The 22,237-nt window shown below is 45.1% G+C and overlaps 2 protein-coding genes across 6 annotated transcripts in view; both read right to left on the reverse strand.

Moving 5' to 3' along the window:
• Positions 1-12,838, reverse strand: part of LOC121549861 (brefeldin A-inhibited guanine nucleotide-exchange protein 1) — a 113,576-nt gene extending 100,738 nt beyond the window's left edge. For all 5 annotated transcript variants that reach the window (XM_041861810.2, XM_041861808.2, XM_041861807.2 and 2 more), the window contains exon 1: positions 12,485-12,838. In XM_041861810.2, coding sequence (XP_041717744.2) covers positions 12,485-12,608 — 124 coding nt within the window. In that variant the 5' untranslated portion in view covers positions 12,609-12,838. The remainder of the gene's footprint in view (positions 1-12,484) is intronic.
• A 3,104-nt stretch (positions 12,839-15,942) lies between these two features.
• Positions 15,943-22,237, reverse strand: part of LOC121549862 (carboxypeptidase A6) — a 49,615-nt gene continuing 43,320 nt past the window's right edge. The window contains exons 5-11 of the mRNA XM_041861812.2: positions 21,381-21,482; positions 21,137-21,241; positions 19,237-19,347; positions 18,578-18,668; positions 16,783-16,985; positions 16,588-16,672; positions 15,943-16,413 (exon numbers count right to left, since the gene is read on the reverse strand). Coding sequence (XP_041717746.1) covers positions 16,184-16,413; positions 16,588-16,672; positions 16,783-16,985; positions 18,578-18,668; positions 19,237-19,347; positions 21,137-21,241; positions 21,381-21,482 — 927 coding nt within the window. The 3' untranslated portion in view covers positions 15,943-16,183. The remainder of the gene's footprint in view (positions 16,414-16,587; positions 16,673-16,782; positions 16,986-18,577; positions 18,669-19,236; positions 19,348-21,136; positions 21,242-21,380; positions 21,483-22,237) is intronic.

Below are 22,237 nucleotides of genomic sequence, written 5' to 3' on the forward strand. Positions count from 1 at the left end.
TGGGTAGGGGACTAGGGCTAGTAGGTAGGGTACTAGGGCTAGTGGGTAGGGGACTAAGAGTAGTGGGTAGGGGACTATGGCTTGTAGGTAGGGTACTAGGGCTAGTGGGTAGGGGACTAGGAGTAGTGGGTAGGGGACTAGGGCTAGTGGGTAGGGGACTAGGGGTAGTGGGTAGGGGACATGGGGTAGTAGGTAGGTGACTAGGAGTAGTAGGTAGGGGACTAGGGCTAGTGGGTAGGGGACTAGGGCTAGTGGGTAGGGTACTAGGGCTAGTAGGTAGGGGACTAGGAGTAGTAGGTAGGGGACTAGGGGTAGTAGGTAGGGGACTAGGGGTAGTGGGTAGGGGACTAGGAGTAGTAGGTAGGGGACTAGGGGTAGTGGGTAGGGGACTAGGGCTAGTAGGTAGAGGACTAGGGGTAGTGGGTAGGGGACTAGGAGTAGTGGTTAGGGGACTAGGGCTAGTAGGTAGGGGACTAGGAGTAGTGGGTAGGGGACTAGGAGTAGTGGATAGGGGACTAGGAGTAGTGGGTAGGGGACTATGGCTTGTAGGTAGGGGACTAGGAGTAGTGGGTAGGGGACTAGGGGTAGTGGGTAGGGTACTAGGGCTAGTGGGTAGGGGACTAGGAGTAGTGGGCAGGGGACTAGGGCTAGTGGGTAGGGGACTAGGAGTAGTGGTTAGGGGACTAGGGCTAGTAGGTAGGGGACTATGAGTAGTGGGTAGGGACCCAGGAGTAGTGGGTAGGGGACTAGGAGTAGTGTATAGGGGACTAGCAGTAGTGGGTAGGGGACGATGGCTTGTAGGTAGGGGACTAGGAGTAGTGGGTAGGAGACTAGGGGTAGTGGGTAGGGTACTAGGGCTAGTGAGTAGGAGACTAGGAGTAGTGGGTATGGGACTAGGGGTAGTGGGTATGGGACTAGGGGTAGTGGGTAGGGTACTAGGGCTAGTAGGTAGAGGACTAGGGGTAGTAAGTAGGGGACTAGGAGTAGTGGGTAGGGGACTAGGAGTAGTGGGTAGGGGACTAGGAGTAGTGGGTAGGGGACTAGGGCTAGTAGGTAGAGGACTAGGGGTAGTAAGTAGGGGACTAGGAGTAGTGGGTAGGGGACTAGGAGTAGTGGGTAGGGAACTAGGAGTAGTGGGTAGGGGACTAGGAGTAGTGGGTAGGGGACTAGGAGTAGTGGGTAGGGGACTAGGGCTAGTGGGTAGGGGACTAGGGCTAGTGGATAGGGGACTAGGGCTAGTGGGTAGGGGACTAGGAGTAGGGGACTAGGAGTAGTGGGTAGGGGACTAGGGCTAGTGGGTAGGGGACTAGGAGTAGTGTGTAGGGGACTAGGAGTAATGGGTAGAGGACTAGGAGTAGTGGGTAGGGGACTAGGAGTAGTGGGTAGGGGACTAGTAGTAGTAGGTAGGGTACTAGGGATAGTGGGTAGGGTACTAGGAGTAGTAGGTAGGGGACTAGGGGTAGTGGGTAGGGGACTAGGAGTAGTAGGTAGGGGACTAGGGCTAGTAGGTAGGGTACTAGGGCTAATAGGTAGGGGACTAGGGCTAGTAGATAGGGTACTAGGAGTAGTGGATAGGGTACTAGGGGTAGTGGGTAGGGGACTAGGGGTAGTGGGTAGGTGACTAGGGCTAGTAGGTAGAGGACTAGGGGTAGTAAGTAGGGGACAAGGGGTAGTAGGTAGGGGACTAGGAGTAGTGGGTAGGGGACTAGGGGTAGTAAGTAGGGGACTAGGAGTAGTAGGTAGGGGACTAGGAGTAGTAGGTAGGGGACTAGGGCTAGTAGGTAGGGGACTAGGGGTAGTGGGTAGGGGACTAGGGGTAGTGGGTAGGGGACTAGGAGTAGTGGGTAGGGGACTAGGGGTAATAAGTAGGGGACTAGGGGTAGTAGGTAGGGGACTAGGACTAGTGGGTAGGGGACTAGGAGTAGTGAGTAGGGGACTAGGGCTAGTGGGTAGGGGACTAGGAGTAGTGGTTAGGGGACTAGGGCTAGTAGGTAGGGGACTAGGAGTAGTAGGTAGGGGACTAGGAGTAGTGGGTAGGGGACTAGGAGTAGTGGGTAGGGGACTATGGCTTGTAGGTAGGGAACTAGGAGTAGTGGGTAGGGGACGATGGCTTGTAGGTAGGGGACTAGGAGTAGTAGGTAGGGGACTAGGGCTAGTAGTTAGGGGACTAGGAGTAGTGGTTAGGGGACTAGGGGTAGTGGGTAGGGTACTAGGGATAGTAGGTAGAGGACTAGGGGTAGTAAGTAGGGGACTAGGGGTAGTAGGTAGGGGACTAGGAGTAGTGGGTAGGGGACTAGGAGTAGTGGGTAGGGGACTAGGGGTAGTGGGTAGGGGACTAGGGCTAGTAGGTAGAGGACTAGGGGTAGTAAGTAGGGGACTAAGGGTAGTAGGTAGGGGACTAGGAGTAGTGGGTAGGGGACTAGGAGTAATGGGTAGGGTACTAGGGGTAGTAGGTAGGGGACTAGGGGTAGTGGGTAGGGATATAGGAGTAATAAGTAGGGGACTAGGAGTAGTAGGTAGGGGACTAGGGCTAGTAGGTAGGGGACTAGGGGTAGTGGGTAGGGGACTAGGGGTAGTGGGTAGGGGACTAGGGCTAGTAGGTAGAGGACTAGGGGTAGTAAGTAGGGGACTAGGGGTAGTAGGTAGGGGACTAGGACTAGTGGGTAGGGGACTAGGAGTAGTAGGTAGGGGACTAGGGCTAGTGGGTAGGGGACTAGGAGTAGTGGTTAGGGGACTAGGAGTAGTGGGTAGGGGACTAGGAGTAGTGGGTAGGGGACTAGGAGTAGTGGGTAGGGGACTAGGAGTAGTGGATAGGGGACTATGGCTTGTAGGTAGGGGACTAGGAGTAGTGGGTAGGGGACTAGGGGTAGTGGGTAGGGTACTAGGGCTAGTGGGTAGGGGACTAGGAGTAGTGGGTAGGGGACTAGGGGTAGTGGGTAGGGTACTAGGGGTAGTAGGTAGGGGACTAGGAGTAGTGGGTAGGGGACTAGGAGTAGTGGGTAGGGGACTAGGGGTAGTAGGTAGGGGACTAGGAGTAGTGGGTAGGGGACTAGGAGTAGTGGGTAGGGGACTAGGGCTAGTAGGTAGGGTACTAGGGCTAGTGGGTAGGGGACTAGGAGTAGTGGGTAGGGGACTAGGGCTAGTGGGTAGGGGACTATGAGTAGTGGGTAGGGGACTAGGAGTAGGGGACTAGGAGTAGTGGGTAGGGGACTAGGGCTAGTGGGTAGGGTACTAGGAGTAGTGGGTAGGACACTTTTTTTTATCTTTAGGAGTAGTGGGTAGGGGACTAGGGGTAGTAGGTAGGGGACTAGGAGTAGTAGGTAGGGGACTAGGGCTAGTAGGTAGGGGACTAGGAGTAGTGGGTAGGGGACTAGGAGTAGTGGGTAGGGGACTAGGAGTAGTGGGTAGGGGACTAGGAGCAGTGGGTAGGGGACTAGGGCTAGTGGGTAGGGGGCTAGTAGGTAGGGGACTAGGGGTAGTGGGTAGGGGACTAGGGGTAGTGGGTAGCGGGTAGGGGACTAGGGCTAGTGGGTAGGGGACTAGGGCTAGTGGGTAGGGGACTAGGGCTAGTGGGTAGGGGACTAGGGCTAGTGGGTAGGGGACTAGGGCTAGTGGGTAGGGGACTAGGAGCAGTGGGTAGGGACTAGGAGCAGTGGGTAGGGTCTAGGGGTAGTGGGTAGGGGACTAGGGCTAGTGGGTAGGGGACTAGGGCTAGTGGGTAGCGGACTAGGGCTAGTGGGTAGGGGACTAGGGCTAGTGGGTAGGGGACTAGGAGCAGTGGGTAGGGACTAGGGGTTGTCTTGGAAGGATGTACAAGGTGTCCCAAAGAGAGGGACAGTGAAGACTGAATGTATCGTGATCAGAGGGACTGTCTTTGAGAGGGCAGTAGACTGGAAGTAGTGGCATTCTCTCTGAGATGTCTCTGTGCCTCAAGGCAAGAGGAGAGATGACGTAAGTCACTGATAATGGGTCACCCAGTTGTTTAGACAGGCAGTGGTTACTTCAGACTCAAGAGTTTCTCATTGTCTTTGGATGAGCAGCCTTCGAAATTTCCATCCATGCCTCCAATACACATACTGGTACAAGATTCAAGCTTTTAAATAGAATCACAGCTGGTTATCATTTTTAAAAAATGAATTCAGAAGAAAAACAAAATCACCTTTAGAATCTGTAATAATATGGATAGCGTATGTCTGCCACAACACAGGCCTACAGCATAATCAAGCAATGGTAAACTCACTGCTCTTACAACACCCGCACACTGTGATGCTCTGACTAATCTGGGCTATTCACAGTTTATGAATGCAGAGGGAGCATTGTTCCTACTACGAACTCTCCTCCTACCTAAGATAACCTCACACAACCCCAGGAAGTACATAGCCTAATCCTCATATAAACCCAGTAGCCTATGTAAGACAATAGGGAAAGATTACAGAAATGTCTAATCAAATAATTGTATCATCATAGTTCAGATAATTTACATTAAAAGAACAAGTTTTAGTAAACATGCTAACATATAGCCAATACTCAATGGTGTTACTAACAGTGTAATAACATTATAATAGCATTGCATATTGGCTAATACCAATGTAGTCTAGTATTGTGCATTCCCTATCCACCAAAACAGTTGAGAAACAGGTACAGTAAGACGAAGACTGGCTAGACTCACTGGCTGCTCAACAACAAAGGTAGGCCAATTTGTTTCACCAGCAGTATCAGATTACTGGTGTAGCAGAAGAGAGCTTAACTTGTTCTAATCCCAGTGAAACAACAGGCCTAGTAAACACCCCAGTGTTGGGACACGGACCAGAAACTATCAGGACAAAACAAAACCTGTTCTGAGTTGCATGAAAGATTAAAATGATTCATGTAAAGTTCAGTTGGGCCTTCCTCTTTATATGTCCAACACAATGCATCACGACATAGGACCAATGGAGTTAGGAAATAAGGCTATAGTGTAAAGACGCGTTTCCGCTAAATACACCTGCTGCGAGTGTGAATGATGCCACGCTGATAATGTAACATGATACACAATTTATACAAGAGTATGTGGACACCCCATCAAATTAGTGGATTTGTCTATTTCATCCACACCCGTTGCTGACAAGTGTATAAAATCGAGCGCACAGCCATGCAACACACACTACCAAGTTCTAAACTGCCTCTGGAAGCAACGTCAGCACAATAACTGTTTGCCGGGAGCTTCATGAAATGGGTTTCCATGGCCGAGCAGCCGCACACAAGCCTAAGATCACCATGCGCAATGCCAAGCGTCGGCTGGAGTTGTGTAAAGCTCACCGCCATTGGACTCTGGAGCAGTGGAAACGTGTTCTCTGGAGTGATGAATCATGCTTCACTATCTGGCAGTCCTACAGTGAATCTGGTTTTGGCTGATTTTTTTATTGTAATTTTATTTTTAGTCATTTAGCAGACACTTTTATCCAGAGCGACTTACAGTTAGTGAGTGCATAAAAAAATATTCATACTGGCCCCCTGTGGGAAACGGATGCCAGGAGAACGCTACCTGCCCGATTGCATAGTGCCAACTGTAAAGTTTGGTGGAGGAGGATTAATGGTCTGGGGCTGTTTTTCATGATTTGGGCTAGGCCCCTTAGTTCCAGTGAAGGGAAATCTTAACGTTACAGCATACAATGACATTCTAGACGATTCTGTGTTTCTAACTTTGTGGCAACAGTTTGGGGAAGGCCCTTTCCTGTTTCAGCAGGACAATTCCCCCGTGCACAAAGCGAGGTCCATACAGAAATGGTTTGTCGATAGGGGGGCGCTAGAGAGCGTGCTATGGAGTAGACGTGCATTGCTAGAGCTCCGCTCAATTTTGAAACAAATTAATATTTATCTTAACCTCTCACAACCTATAACTTCAAACAAATATGACAAAGGGAAAAGGCAACAAAAAAGGGGGCGCTAAACAAGATAATTGGAATGAGATAGACAACGAACCAATTTCAACGTCGCCGACCCACGAGGAGCTAGCTGAAGAGGCTAGCTTCCAAGAGTTCCCCACAGATCCTACTCAAAGTGACATACTGGCTGCCATAAACGCACTAAGCAAGAAGGTGGACACAAGGTTGGCTGATATCTCAAAGAGTATTGGGACTTTGGCCGAAACTGTGAAGGCAACTAAGGGAAGGGTGCACGAGGTTGAGCAGACGACAATCGATCACGAGGCCAGGCTACAGGACATAGAGAAACAGTGCGCAACGTTCAAAAATGACAACAAAACCCTGAAGGCCCGACTGGAAATGCTCGAGTCGCATTCAAGACGCCAGAACATCCGAATATGTGGGATCCAGGAGGACACGGAGAAAGGGAAACCCACTGAATTTGTCTCGGAGCTGATACCGGCATTGCTGGGGAGTGAACACTTCAAACGGCCATCCTGATCGACCGCGCACACAGAGCACAGGCAACGAAGCCGGCCAAGGGCGGGCCACCAAGGCCATTCATTGTAAGGCTGCACTATCCCCACACCAGGGATCTCATCCTCAAGCTGGCTAGTCAAAAGTTCCCCCTTAACTACAACGGAGCCAGGGTGTCTTTCTACCCAGATCTTACCTTGGAGGTGAGGAACCAACGGAAAGAGTATGATGAGGTACGCAACAAATGCAGGGCGGCCAACATCCGATATGGATTCCTCTTCCCAGCCCGGTTTAAGGTGACAGTCGAGGGATCAACACGTACGCTTGACAACGCAAAAAGAGGCAGATCTGTTCTTGACAAGCAAGCTCCCGGCTGAGGATACAGAACGGCTGTGCCAGCAGGCTAAATGGCCAAATACAGGCCAGGAATGTGTGTGAATTGAATTTCCGGCCTATGTCTTTTCGATCAGAAGATCAGAAATTGGGACTTATAGGATAGGTGAGATGTTGTGGCTAATATAGCATTGTTTGGCATGTCATGTTTTAGCGCCACTCACCCCCTAACATGAGAGTTAAGTTAAGTGTTATTTAATATTAGTTTATATGCGGAGCATCTATAGACGACGAGTTAGTTCAAGCTTTATGTCTAGACACCCTAACGTTTGTGTGTTAGCCAAGGAGTGCTTCGTTTGGGGAAGTCACTCAGTAAAGGGACGGGAGGGGGTTGGGGTCTGTGTTTTATGTTCACGTTTATTAGTACAGGTGGCATGACAAGCTCCCGCACGGCGGGGACGTTTTTTCTTCTGGGTTTTGTATGACAGCAGCAATTTGCTTTAAAATAAGAAATGCCACATAGTGACCGAGCACAGAGTAGACCAGGTGGAATAAAGATAGTCAGTTGGAACTGTAATGGATTAGGGCATGTCGTGAAACGAGCTAAGGTTTTTTCTCATCTTAAATCACTGGGTGCTGACATAGTGCTTCTTCAAGAAACTCATATTAAACGCCCGCGCAGGCCAAGCTACGAGTCGGCTGGATCGGTCAGATATACCAGTCTAACTTTGATGCAAAAAGCGAGAGGGGTAGCAATCCTGATAAGGAAAAACATTCCTTTTGTTTACTCAACCTCGATTTCAGATCCTAATGGTCGGTATATTATTGTGGCTGGTACACTGAATTCAAAACCAATAACCTTGGTCAATTTATATGGACCCAACTTCGATGATCCATTATTTTTTCAAAGGGTATTTAAGGCCATACCAAATATCTCGGATACAAGTGTTATTGTTGGAGGTGACTTTAACTGTACGTTAGACCCTCTTTTAGATAAACAGCTATCAAGGTCACTTCAACAATCAAATGCCAGTGTCTGTCTAAATACATTGATGACAAACCTTAACATTGTCGATATTTGGAGACTGACGCACCCAACAGACAGGGATTATTCTTTCTTCTCATCAGTTCATAAATCATATTCCAGAATTGACTATTTTTTGTTGGACTCCAAACTAATCTCAGCAGCTGAGTCGGTTACCTATCACCCCATTCTAATTACGGACCACTCTCCTCTGTCCATGGTGCTGAAACTCGACAATATGTCGACAGGTCGGCGACCGTGGCGCTTAGACGCATACCTGTTGAAAGATGAGGCTTTTTGTCAGTATTTGGAGGAGCAGATTGCCTTTTTCCTCAGTACTAACGACACGGGGATGTTGACGACTCCACCCTTTGGGAATCTCTAAAGGCTGTGATTAGAGGTTACATTATTTCTTATACATCAGAGAGGAAGAAACGTGCCAATACTAGGCTGAGAGAAATTGAAAGAGAGTTAGGGGAACAGGAGAACGTTTTTAGGACAAATTCCTCGTATACAGTCCTTGAGAAGATCACAAAGTTAAAGTATGAATACAATACCATCCTTTCGAAACGGGTGGGCTCTTTACTTGCTAGAACGCAACAAAGTTATTTTGAACTGGGGGACAAACCACATAAATTATTAGCAAGACAGCTAAGGCATGTACAAGCATCTAGAGCTATTCACAAAATAAAAGACAAGAAGGGTAAAATAGTAACAGATCCGCAGGACATTCATAAATGCTTTGCACAGTTTTACTCAGAGCTATACCAATCAAAATGCGATGCTACTGATCCACAAACTATGGAACGCTTTCTCGCTGATTGTGAACTTCCTAAACTAGACAGGGGGGCAGCTGCCGCACTCGATGCAGGGATAACCTTAGATGAAATTAACACAGCGATAGCACAATTTCCAAACAGCAAGGCCCCTGGGCCCGATGGATATGTAATAGAATTCTATAAGAAGTACTGCGCTAGTCTATCTCCACTTATGCTGCGAATGTTTCAACAATCCAAAGAAAATACCAAACTCCCGCAAACACTGTATGAGGCTACAATAGCCCTGATCTTGAAAAAATATAGAGATTCCATGGAGATGTCGTCGTATCGCCCGTGTCGTTACTCCCCCATAGAAAACAAGGTGTTGACAAAGATATTGGCAAACCGATTGAAAAAATATATTTCCGACATCATACACCCTGACCAGACAGGTTTTATCCCGGGCCGACATATATACTACAATTTGAGACGCCTTTTCAACGTAATGTATCATGATCATAAAGTTGAGGCAGTGGTAATAGCTCTTGATGCAGAGAAGGCGTTTGATCAGATTGAGTGGAAGTATATGATGTCGGTTCTGGAGCATTTCGATTTGGAAAGGAATTTATTAATTGGATAAGAATTATTTATGCACACCCAATGGCGTCCGTGGTGACCAATCAGGAAATGTCGCAGTCATTCCGCCTGTTCAAGGGGTGCCGACAGGGGTGCCCTATTTCGCCTGCTCTCTTCGCTATAGCCATGGAACCCCTTGCTACGCGCATTCGGGCATGTGCCGATATAGCTTCTGTTAAAATAAAAGACACACAGCACAAAATTTCCCTATATGCAGACGATGTTCTTTTGTTTTTGTCCAAGCCTAAAACGTCTATTCCACCATTACTTAACTTGATAAACACATTCGGCTCCTTCTCTGGCTACAAGATAAACTGGCAAAAAAGTGAGATGATGCCAATATCACGGCCTGTGGATATGCAATTTCTGCAATCTACCCCGCTTAGAACAGTGAGGGACAAGTTCACAAGCCTTGGCATTGTAGTGACAAGAGACCTTGACCAGCTATTGAAAGTGAATTGGGACATGAAAATATATCAGCTTAAACAAAATATAGATTTCTGGAAAACTCTGCCTATTTCCTTGGTTGGTCGTATAAACGCTATTAAAATGGTTGTCCTACCCAGGTTTCTTTACCTCTTCCAATGTCTACCCAATTTCATACCACAAAGCTATTTTAAGAAACTGGATTCAATAGTAACTCCATTTTTATGGGATAACAAGGCAGCCAGAATTGCAAAGAAGCATTTATGCAAGTACAAGATAGAGGGGGGCTTTGGCCTTCCTCACTTCAAACTGTATTATTGGGCTGCTAATCTGAACATTGTGTCTTTCTGGAGGGAAAGTTTACCTGAGATGAGACGGAAGGATATGCCTTCATGGCTTTTGATTGAGCAGGCCTCCTGTCAACGTTCCTCACTCCCTGCACTTGTTAATAGCCCATCATATGTGAAAAAAGCCACTTATGACTCCAATCCAGTCATTTGTCATACTCTTAGGATCTGGAAACAGATTAGGGATTTTCTTAACATACCCACTGTGTACATAGACAGCCCGATTAGCCGGGAATCATGCTTTCCACCCTGCAATGGATGATGTGGTGTTTTCACAGTGGAGGGAGAAGGGGCTCACAACAATTGATAATCTATACATAGATGGTCAGTTAGCTTCATTTCAACAACTACAGGCAAAGTTCTACATGCCAACAACACATTTTTTCAGATACCTCCAAATCAGGAATTTCTTAAGGACACACATCCCACAGTATGGCATGAAGCCAAATAGTCCTACATTAGATAGCTTGATCCTTGTCAAACCCCATTCAAAAGGGTCGGTCTCCAGACTGTATGATGTGCTACAGGCCCACATAGAGGTATCCACAGACACCATTAAAAGGGCTTGGGAACAAGAACTTGGTTCAGAAATCTCAAATGAGGACTGGATAGAAGCTCTCAGGAATATAAACCACAGTTCAGTGAATGCCAGACACAACCTTGTACAGTTTAAGGTGATACACAGGTTACACTACTCAAAAGTAAAACTGCATAAAATATTCCCGGACACCTCACCACTGTGTGAGAGGTGCAAGCAGGAGGAGGGGACGTTGTCCCACTTATTCTGGACATGCCCTAAATTACAGGCTTACTGGGCTCTCATTTTTGATTACTTATCTAAGGCCTTTGATAGAGTTCTAGCCCCAGACCCATTGATCGCTCTGTTTGGTACAGTTGATGGGAATAACCAGGAGGGGAAAGCTGTCTCTCTTTGTACTCTATTAGCCAAAAGGCTCATATTGCAATTTTGGAAATTGGAGACTGTACCTACCTTTGAAATGTGGTTACGGGATTTAGGGAATGTAATCCATATGGAAAAGATTCGATACAACACCTCCAATAGAAGTCCATTGTTTTACAAAATATGGCAGCCGATACTGGATAAATGGTCTAGTCCCGCTTCATAACTGGGCTGACGATCTGCTGCTACTCTGTGCTGTACTCCACTCAATATTTATTTTTGGCTGAACTACACTGCTTGTAATGACTATATGCTGTCTTCTTATACACGTACCACCTAATAGGATTTTGTTTTATTTTGTGTATGTGTGAGTTAACTTTTGTTTTGTCCTCTAAACTGGCCATCCCATCCAACAGTACAATGAATGTCATTGTTTGTATTGCTGTCTCTTTTACTTTATTTTTATTGGAAAATAATAAACATATTATTAAAAAAAAAGAAATGGTTTGTCGAGATCGGTGTGGAAGAACTTGACTGGCCTGCACAGAGCCCTGACCTCAACCCCATCGAACACCTTTGGGATGAATTGGAACGCCGACTGCGAGCCAGGCCTAATCGCCCAACATCAGTGGCCGACCTCACTAATGCTTGTGGCTGAATGGAAGTAAGTCCCCGCAGCAATGTTCCAACATCTAGTGGAAAGCCTTCCCAGAAGAGTGGAGGCTGTTATAGCAGCAAAGGGAGGGACCAACTCCATATTAATGCCCATGATATTGGAATGAGATGTTCGAGGAGCAGATGTCCACATACTATTGGCCATGTAGTGTATCTGCCACTTGCCCGCTGTGCAGGTGTTTTTGGGGACAACCCAGACCTGGACATAAACGTCGTCTCCAAAGATACCACAGTAGCCAACATTCACTACCAGGCGATAGGCTACATTCTTTCAACACCACTCCCTCTCCAGCCACGCAGGGCAGTCTGGATTTCTAGAGCAGAGCAGCCAGACAGACTGCTTCGTATGACACACACTGAGACACAGAAGATCCTATCAGAAAAAAAGTTTAAAGTGTTGTGGCTAAATTATTTGCACATATCGTTCTAACAATTGAATGAAGAATGATTAATTTGAAATGAACATTGTCGGTAGCTTCTTCTTCTTGGAGGAAGAATTGTAGCTACAGAGGCTACGAGTGGCTGTAGCCTACAGCCTATGACTTGCAGACAAATGCAGTTCCATTAGGTTTTATCATTGGAAAAAATAACAGTGCCAGTATGCTTTCAGGTAATATATGTCTGATTATTTCTAAAGGGCTGAAATATCAGTTGCATGCGCAATAAACTAGTGTAGCAGCTTGCAACTGTCAAAGGAGACACCCACCCCTGTCACTTGCACCATTTCCGTATTCACACAGTAACTAAGCAATGATTATCCCAGAGCCTATAATGCTCGATAGTTGTATATTCAACAATTATATCCCATCCTTTACCAGAATAACACCGAAATCATCTGGCAAAAAGCCATATAACCCGTTTAGCTCTACAATGTTGCCAATAGATTCAAGAAATATGTTTTTGCGACATTGTAGCAGCAGAAAACCTAGCAGGCAAGATAAGCATAGATGCATGACGTGGGCAAATCAATGACAACCTAATATTGTGATAATGCCAGAACTTACCAAGTGCCACCTCGCAGGCTTTACGCAATTGTGAATGATGAGACTTTTTAACCTCCTTGTCGGCTAGGATCTTCTCCAAAGCTCTGGTTAAAAACATGTTTTTCGTATTTTTGCCCTCATACATGACGCACCGGAATTGGGGCAAGGAGCCTGTCCAAAGGGCAGCAGCGGTTTCAGACCGATGTATTCTGTTCGAGATGACAGCGGCAGTGGCTCTAACATACAGACATAAATAAAGACACAAGGTGGGGTAAATCCCTCAGATTTCCATTAGCAATCTGCCTAGCTGCGCCATGTTGAAAGGAAGCGACGTCACGCACGATAAAACTGGCCGCAGTGAGGCAGCATGATGATCCAGGCAGCAGTTCAAGGAGCGGAAATAGAGAGAGAGAGAGAGAGAGCGAGAGAGAGAGAGAGAGAGAGAGAGAGAGAGGGAGAGTGTGTGTGTGTGTGTGTGTGTGTGTGTGTGTGTGTGTGTGTGTGTGTGTGTGTGTGTGTGTGTGTGTGTGTGTGTGTGTGTGTGTGTGTGTGGTAGATGAATAGTATACTTCTGGGAGAGCGCGATGGTCCCCTTTTGAATAGATATAGTATACCTAATCATGATATTACGTTCATTTAAAATATAGTGGCAGCGAAACAATCTCTCTCCTGCCTCTACTAACTATTGCACAGGCACAATGAGGAGATGATGCACTCTTTTAATGCACTTAGAGCTTCCACTGTGACTATTGATTAGTGAAGTATTGGGTTTATTTCTGGTAATATTTCATGCATATAATAAGGGGCTATGAAACATAATGTCAACAGCAGAGTTTGACAATAAACTGTGAGTCTCCATTCTGTAACATTTAACTGTAAGGCCATGTTCACAAGGTCATACACACCCAGGCCATGGTCGTGTGTTGTGACACCTTCACTAAGGCATGCTGGGTTAAAGACAACCTCCTCCTGGGTAACCTAAAGGGCACTCTGTAGAACCCTGGGTCCTCTCAACCAGAGGGGACACCTACATGGACAGACCACTCAGAGAGGACCTATCTGACATCACAGTCCTGCATGAGGTGACCCATCCCAAAGAAACACACGCACCATGAGGCCCACATCAGAATTCCAGAAACCCTACATGAGCCATAATGTTGTTTACTTGTTGAGAAGTGAAAGGCAACCAAAGCTGCAGTGTCAGCTGAGGAAGGGGCACTATGGAAGAGAGTACCTGATCACCACTTGAAGTTAAAAGCTGTGATTTGCTCACTGGCACACAAAGTGCTGCTATTGACAGTGGCCCTCTTACCTTACAATTTTGTGTTTTAGCTAAAAACTATATGATGGAGAAAGAATATCATGGTAGCAAAGCATTTTGTATTTTATTTAAACCTGGAAGGGAAATACACTGACACCTCTAAATCTGTCAACACTGGAACATCACCTGCCAATTTTTAAGATGAACGTCTATCTCTGTGTCTAAGTTGCTTTTCCAGAACAACTACTAGCACCCAGTTGGGAGGCAAGAGGGAGAATCCCACTACATTCTTACTAGTCTCACACATGCAGTCTCTCACACCCACACAGGATGTCTAGCAAAGAGACAGACAAAACATTAAATACAAGGATCCTTCTTCATTAATGATTTAGTGTTGTGACCAAGGGTGTTTTGGGGTGGCAGGGTGAGGCAGAGAGAATCAAAACTTTAGAATAAAAAATAAATCTAACTCTGATCCATCTGGTGACAAGTCATAATAATAATATAATATGCCATTTAGCGACTTACAGTCATGCGTGCATACATATTTTTGTTTTGTGTATGGGTGGTCCCGGGGATCGAACCCACTACCTTGGCGTTACAAGCGCCGTGCTCTACCAGCTGAGGTACAGAGGACCAAGTCATCATTGTCATCCGTATCAAATTGGAACACCAATTGATCCACATTGATCTCTGTCAATTGGGAGAGTGGGCAGCAATCATAATAACTGTTTGCATAAATACATAATGATTGGATTAAACAGGGTGGTATATGAGTGTGTAGTCGCAGGGCCCAGAAACAGACACTTGGAAATTACTATGGAAATAACAATAGCAGACAGTTCTCAAATAAAACTGCAAGAGACAGGATTGGGAGGAGGTTGAGACAATATGGTTTTTGACTTTTTAAACTTGCTTCATCGCATCCCTTGAAAACATATGCTATTGCATCACTGCTATTGTTACACTACCACACATGATATTACACTCCTGTTATGTAAAATAATGTTATTGTTATATGTATAATGTTAGTAATGACAACGAAAGTATTCACATGTGACAACCTCATAAAAAAGAAATTATGTTTATTACATTTCAGTAAATGTCCTGGGCACTTTCTATCAAAAGTAAAAATGTCCTCTTTAAAAAATAATATAAACTTGTCCCTTACCACTGACAAAATAAGTCAGCAACTGAAAAGTACAAAGAGATGTAAAGTCCATTTGAAGACAGTTTGTTAAAGGAATAGTTCACCCAAATGACACATTGGTTTCCTTACCCTGTAAGCAGTTTATGGAAAAGGTTTGACAGCAAACCATGCTTTGGTTTTGTTTAACTGGCCACTGTTTCAAATGCTAACTTATTTGCATTAGTGGAAAAAATTAAGTGCAAGTCAATGGTACTAATATTATCATTTTCACGCTTCATGTCCAAATGATCTATTAGTAACTTCAGTGAGTTACACAATACATTTTTTGATACTTTAGGATGATTTGGACATGAAGCGTGAAAATGCTAATATATGTACCATTGACTTGCATTGGATTTGCATTGGATAAAAGTTAGCGTTTAAAAACAGTGGCCAGCTAAACAAAACCAAAACTTGGATTGCTGTCATACCTTGTCCATAGACAGCTTACAGGGTAAGGAAACCAATATGTCATTTTGTAATTTGGGTGAACTATCCCTTTAATGATACTATAGGCATCCTTGTTGTTTGTGCCAAGCTTATGTTCTACCACAATTAATGTAAAATATATTTGGAAGACATCTAGAGCAGTTAGCTGATGGTGCTCCAGATACTGAAGTTTTGAAGGGTGAAAACAGCAAGTTCAAGAGAAAGTCTTGTTTAAAAAAAAAAAGTGCTGTGAAATGCAATATCAGTCTCTTGAAAATGGCATTCAAGTGCTTGTGTCCACCGTACACTTTGTAAACAGTCGAGTTGTTGGAGGTACAAGGTGAAGGTTTTACGTAATCTGACATCTAAATAATTGTTTGAGGTCATTTTCAAGTACCACTATTTTAGCCTCTAACGTACAGACATAAAATGGAGTGTGACCACTCTTGGGTGAACATTAAAGGGATAGTTCGGGATTTTTATGTATCTGCATAAGGTATGACGGAAGTTAGAGGTAGTTTCGCAAGCCAATGTTAACTAGCGTTAGAGCAATGACTGGAAGTCTACAGGAAAAGCTAGCATGCTAGCTGTTCCCATAGACTTAGTCATTGCACTAACGCAAGTTAGCAATTGCGCTAACACTAGTTAGCAGCTTCCTTCAAACTGCACGCAGATACATAACGTTTTTATCCACAATTTCATCTGAATCTAGGTAAGTAGATAAAATCCCGAACTATCCCTTTAAGGCTTGCATGATACATGTTGCTTTTTCCTTTTTGGCACAATAACCTACCGCCCGTAGATATTTGCTAGCAGATGCAGAGATAATTATCTGTATATCTCAGAGATATGGATATCTCTCCCTGTCCAGCTGATACATCCCTGTCTCACACTTCTTAAGTAGGCCTGATGAGATGGTCTTCACCGCTCTCATGGTCTCAGTGCAGGTGGGGTTGATCAGAGTTTCAGGTAACAGGAAACCAAAGTAGCCTGTGTCCCGCAGTTCAAAAGCAAAGGCATAAGGGATCCCATTCCTATAGGCCCAGTCCATGGAACTGCCTGAGCTGACATCTGTTGGAGTCAGAACAAATAAAACAGTTTGGATTCAATGAGAGGATTTTACCACAGGTAAACGTGTATGGGAGGAATTCTAATATTTGTATCTTAATATTATGCGATCAAAGCATTGTGAGTGTTTTGCTGAAGTAAGGTATCGTCAGGAAGGAGAGCGTGTGTATAACTCACACAGCGTGGTAGAAGCAGGTCCATATCTGTACCTCACTCCATATGCAGAGTACAGGGCAGTCACTGCATTGTGTGCAGCTGACTCCTGGAGGAGGGGGTAAATCATCATTACATTCCAATTATTTATTACATTCCAATAGGTGTCGCAACAATATTGATTAATTGATTGATTGTGGTCACAGATCTGTCTCTCACCACACAGTTGAAGTTAGGGATGGTGGCGTATTTATAGGAGTAGGGGTAGAGCAACATTTGGGCGTAGGCGTGGATGGAGATATAGGCCTTGACGAGTTTCTTGTGCTTCCGCAGGAACTTGGCAACCGCCTTGACCTCCGGCTCGGACTCGGGGAAGGGTCCGCAGTACGTGTCATCACAGGGGTGGGAGGATGCACCCTCCTCTGGCAGGGGGAACAGCAACAGGACAGGTACTGTTACTTACTATGAGCATTCAGTATTAAGTGGTGTACATACAGAGCAGTTACACTAGTTTATACTGGAATTATACCGAAAACGTTTTGACAGGATATTAATATTGTATTAGGTTTTATTTTATTTTATGTGACAATTTAAAATACATAAATGTTTTACACCAGGCAACAGATACATATACCAAAAATTTCAGAGGATACAATATACCAAAATGTTGGAATGCGGTTGTTTCAGCTTCCTTATTTGAGTGCATTTGGTGTAAAGTAAGTTGCTCTGGGTGAGAGCGTCTGCCGTCTGCTAGATGACAAAATTGTTCATGGTAAATGGGAGGTACAGCACCAGAAACACACCTGGGACATATTTTTATTCCACACAGCCTGTTGACATTTTGTTATCAATTCAAAATGTTCTTAGGACCAACTGTCACACTGTTGCCTGCCAACAAATGTTTTATACATTTCTCTTGGGGGAATTTTGATAACTCACAAAATGGTCTCTGTGTCTCTCTCTCTCTCTCTGTCTGTCTCTGTCTCTCTCTCTCTCTCTCTCTCTCTCTCTCTCTCTCTCTCTCTCTCTCTCTCTCTCTCTCTCTCTCTCTCTCTCTCTCTCTCTCTCTCTCTCTCTCTCTCTCTCTCTCTCTCTCTCTCTCTCTCTCTCTCTCTCTCTCTCTCTCTCTCTCTCTCTCTCTCTCTCTCTCTCTCTCTCTCTCTCTCTCTCTCTCTCTCTCTCTCTCTCTCTCTCTCATTAGCTTTGCATATGTATCTAACCACAAATATACAAAATCCTCCAACTACAGTATGTGTTTCCTTGAATGATGAAAATTATCCAAAAATAAATGTGAGAAGCACAACTTGGTGTAACCTGCAGACAGACAAGACTGAGCATGATTTAAGAGATTTGCCCATGAGCAACAAGCAGCACCTCAAAACACTGGGCCTAATTAACATTTGCATATGCAAATCCAACAGGGAATGAGACATGTCTATGTATAGTTCAAACAGTGTGATAAACAATATCCTAAACTAATTAACTAAATTTAAATTAGACAGTAAATTACCCCTGGTATCATCCAACCTTGAGAGTCTATGATTGTTTCCCAGAAAAAAACAAGGCTGTTTCCCAGAAAAAAACAAGGCAGTAAGCATTTGCCTATTGCCTATTCTCATAATTATGGCCTCGTTTCAGGCTATAGCTAGGGCCAAGAGTTTTTCCTGGTCAGGATAAACGGTAAAGGTCAAGGCAGTGGATCTTTTACTGTATTCAAGCCTGCTTTTACAGCAGCTGGATAATCCAATGTAGCAGGTTTGATTTAAGGGCCAAGAGTTTTCCTGGTTAGGTCCCGTGGTCAGGAAAAACTCAGGGCCTATAGCCATATCTGCTACATGTGAGAATATTTTAAAAACCAACCAGTGTCTTGTACAGACATTTAATCCACAGTGCCAGGAGATACATCTCCCAACAGCAGGGGAAGGAAAACCAGAGGACAGAGATAGGAGAATGACAAACACACCACTGTCTCTCTCAAATAGTTTAATTACTGGGGACAGATTATAAAACTCACCACACCACTTGACTTTCCAGTTCCTGTTGGCGTCAACACCTCTGCAGTGGTACTTGGCGTTTTTTGACCGGGTTTTCCTCCAGAAACGATCCTGGGGGCAAAATCATTCCCACTGGCAACCATAGTCTATCCAAATACTGTACATACAGTGACACAAAGTAGCTATGAATATACTAATAACACGTCTCCTTAAATACATATGTTGTGTCAAATGTTAGCTAGGGCAGAGAGAGAGAGAGAGAGAGAGAGAGAGAGAGAGAGAGAGAGAGATAGAGAGATAGAGAGATAGAGAGATAGAGATAGAGATAGAGATAGAGATAGAGATAGAGATAGAGAAGAGAGAGAGAGAGAGAGAGAGAGAGAGAGAAAGCGAGAGAGAGAGAGAGAGAAAGCGAGAGAGAGAGAGAAAGCAGAGAGAGAGAGAGAAAGCGAGATAGAGAGAGAAAGCAGAGAGAGAGAGCAGAGAGAGAGAGAAAGCGAGAGAGAGAGAGAGAGAGAGAGAGACGAGAGAGAGACGAGAGAGAGAAAGTGAGAGAGAGAGAGAGAAAGTGAGAGAGAGAGAGAGAGAGAGAGAGAGAGAGAGAGAGAGAGAGAGAGAGAGAGAGAGAGAGAGAGAGAGAGAGAGAGAGAGAGCGAGAGAGAGAGATATTTGTAGCTACCGTAGACCAGCTGAAGTGATATCCGTCCACGTTGAAGACAGGCATTATGTAGAAGTTGAGCTGGTTCATCAGTCGTCTCATCACAGAGTCATACTGGTAGGAATGCAGAGCCTACAACAACAACAACAACAACAACAACAGGTTTATAAGACCATGACAGGAAACATGATCACAATGAACCATAAGCTATATCTCCTGTGTATTTCACCAGTCAGAATACTTTCCAGTTGGTGAATAATAATTAATGATTAATACTACTAGGGTAGTGTGGAGTGGGAATGGAGAAAGTAGGCAGTAAGTGGTCCTCTGTAAGCTCAGTTGGTAGGGCATAGTGGGTTAGATTCCTGGCACCGCCCATAGGTTTAAAAAAATGATGCATACATGACTGTAAGTCGCTTAGGATAAAAACGACCTCTAACTTCCTTCATACTGGATGCAGATACATAAAAATCCTGAACTATCCCTTTAATGTTTACCCAAGAGTGGTCACACTCCATTTTATGTCTATAAGATAATAGTATGTGGGGATCTGTGGGGTAATGGCAGAGGATCAGCCAGTGATAAGACACACCTGTGACTGAACAGTGTCAGTGTGGTAGAGGGCTACTACAGACAGACAGACAGACAGACTGCCGTTACCCCAAGGAGTGTGCTAATTAACTCCTCAGGCTCCAGTGGAGGATTGGAGAAAGCAGATTGTTGGTGAGGTAATACTGTACCTTCACAGTAATCAGGCTCAGGCCAAGGTTAATCAGACTTTGTAGACTTGTAGAGAGACAGAGCTCTGCCCCCTAGTGGCGAAAGGTAGATATTACCACTACTGACCTGCACAGCACATTGGTCATGTCCATCATAAGATGTCTCTCAATACCCTCCTTGTACACACTCATCTGGAGTTGCATAACCCCCCTGCTAGACATTATATGCTATTGTCTAACAATGTTATAGTAGAGGTCTGATATTTCAAGGTAGTTTGGGTTGATTCGAGGTGACCTAATCGTGTGTGACACTTCACTCTCCCTGCTCTCTGTTGAAATGGTTGTAAGGGTTCCAAACAGAGACAGGATACAAAGAGAGTACAGACAGAAATGTGTATGTGTGTGTTGGGTGTGTGTGTGTGTGTGTGTGTGTGTGTGTGTGTGTGTGTGTGTGTGTGTGTGTGTGTGTGGTAGTTATGATAGTTCCACTAATTATCTGAACTGCAGAAGATATTGATGAATTATGCTGGTGGTACTTAGATGCAACTGAACTTCCGGGGTGTGTTCAAGAGCCAAAGGTTACACAATGTTTCACATTGTTTTAAACTTGAACAGGCCCTCTGAATTGTCTGCGACATTGTCCAACTACATTTGACAGATGTTCACTATGTTAACAAGGGAGTGTGACTGATGCATATAGTAGTGATTCAGCACCAGATACAGACAGCACCAGAGACAAACAGCACCAGAGACAGACTGCACCAGAGACAAATAGCACCTGAGACAAACAGCACCAGAGACAGACAGCACCAGAGACAAATAGCACCTGAGACAAACAGCACCAGAGACAGACTGCACCAGAGACAAACAGCACCAGACACAGACAGCAGCAGGCAGCAGTTTCCCCAGCTATTATTCAACAACCAAAGTGTTGTTTAGGTCATTTAGGTTGTGAAACGGCTCACCTATGGACTCATTTGACTACAGTGCAACACATGTTTAAAAATGTTAAAACACTGTGATTTCCAATGTTGTCTACAGTAAGTAAGTAAGAGGTGCACAGCCCATGGCCTCTAGGTCCACAGTTCTGCTGGTTTCTCCTCCTGGTCAGTCTCTCATTAGAAAGCAAGGTAGAAAAACAGCAGAGCAGACACTGCTTCCCTCAAGGACTGGAGTTGTCAAGGCAGGCCAAAGATACTTACCTCTTTGACAAACCACTGGCAGAAGGCCGGTCCGATCCACTCTCTGGCGTGGACCCCACAGTCTATCCACACTGCCTTCTTACAGGTCCGTGTTCTCTTTCCTAGCTAACAGGACAGGACAACAGTCAGTTAACCAACATAGTGTGTATGTGTGTGTGTGTGTGTGTGTGTGTGTGTGTGTGTGTGTGTGTGTGTGTGTGTGTGTGTGTGTGTGCGTGCGTGCGTGTGTGTGTGTGTGTCCTACCTGAAGTACGTAGAGGGGCCTGCCTTCATATGACCTCCCTATAGAGAACATGTCCACCAGGTGAGGATTGGTCCTGTTAATCTCAAACATCCAACTCTGGATCTGAGGAAAGAAACACACAAAGCTAAAAGACTAATGATATGGTCATTTAGCCATTAGAATGACGATAACAAGGCACCAGGGTAGGCCATCCTATCAGATAACAAGGCACCAGGGTAGGCCATCCTATCAGATAACAAGGCACCAGGGTAGGCCATCCTATCAGATAACAAGGCACCAGGGTAGGCCATCCTATCAGATAACAAGGCACCAGGGTAGGACATCCTATCAGATAACAAGGCACCAGGGTAGGCCATCCTATCAGATAACAAGGCACCATGGTAGGACATCCTATCTGATAACAAGGCACCAGGGTAGGCCATCCTATCAGATAACAAGGCACCATGGTAGGACATCCTATCTGATAACAAGGCACCAGGGTAGGCCATCCTATCAGCCCTATAACAATGGGCCTAAGGGTCATCCTTTAACTCTGTGAAATAACTAATTTCACGCCAGGCAGCACAGCAGTAAATCTTTTGTTGTAGCTAATTCCATGGGGGAAACGACACACACACAAACACACACACACACACACACACACACACACACACACACACACACACACACACACACACACACACACACACACACACACACACACACACACACACACACACACACACACACACACACACAAACACACACAAACACACACACAGACACACACACACACAAACACACTGATCCTGGAGTTGATAGCACGTAGTAATATAAACGTTCAATTCCTTCCATGTGTCTTCACACCCACTCAGTTA

This window comes from Coregonus clupeaformis, chromosome 34 (genome assembly GCF_020615455.1).
Source record: "Coregonus clupeaformis isolate EN_2021a chromosome 34, ASM2061545v1, whole genome shotgun sequence".
NCBI lineage: Eukaryota > Metazoa > Chordata > Actinopteri > Salmoniformes > Salmonidae > Coregonus > Coregonus clupeaformis.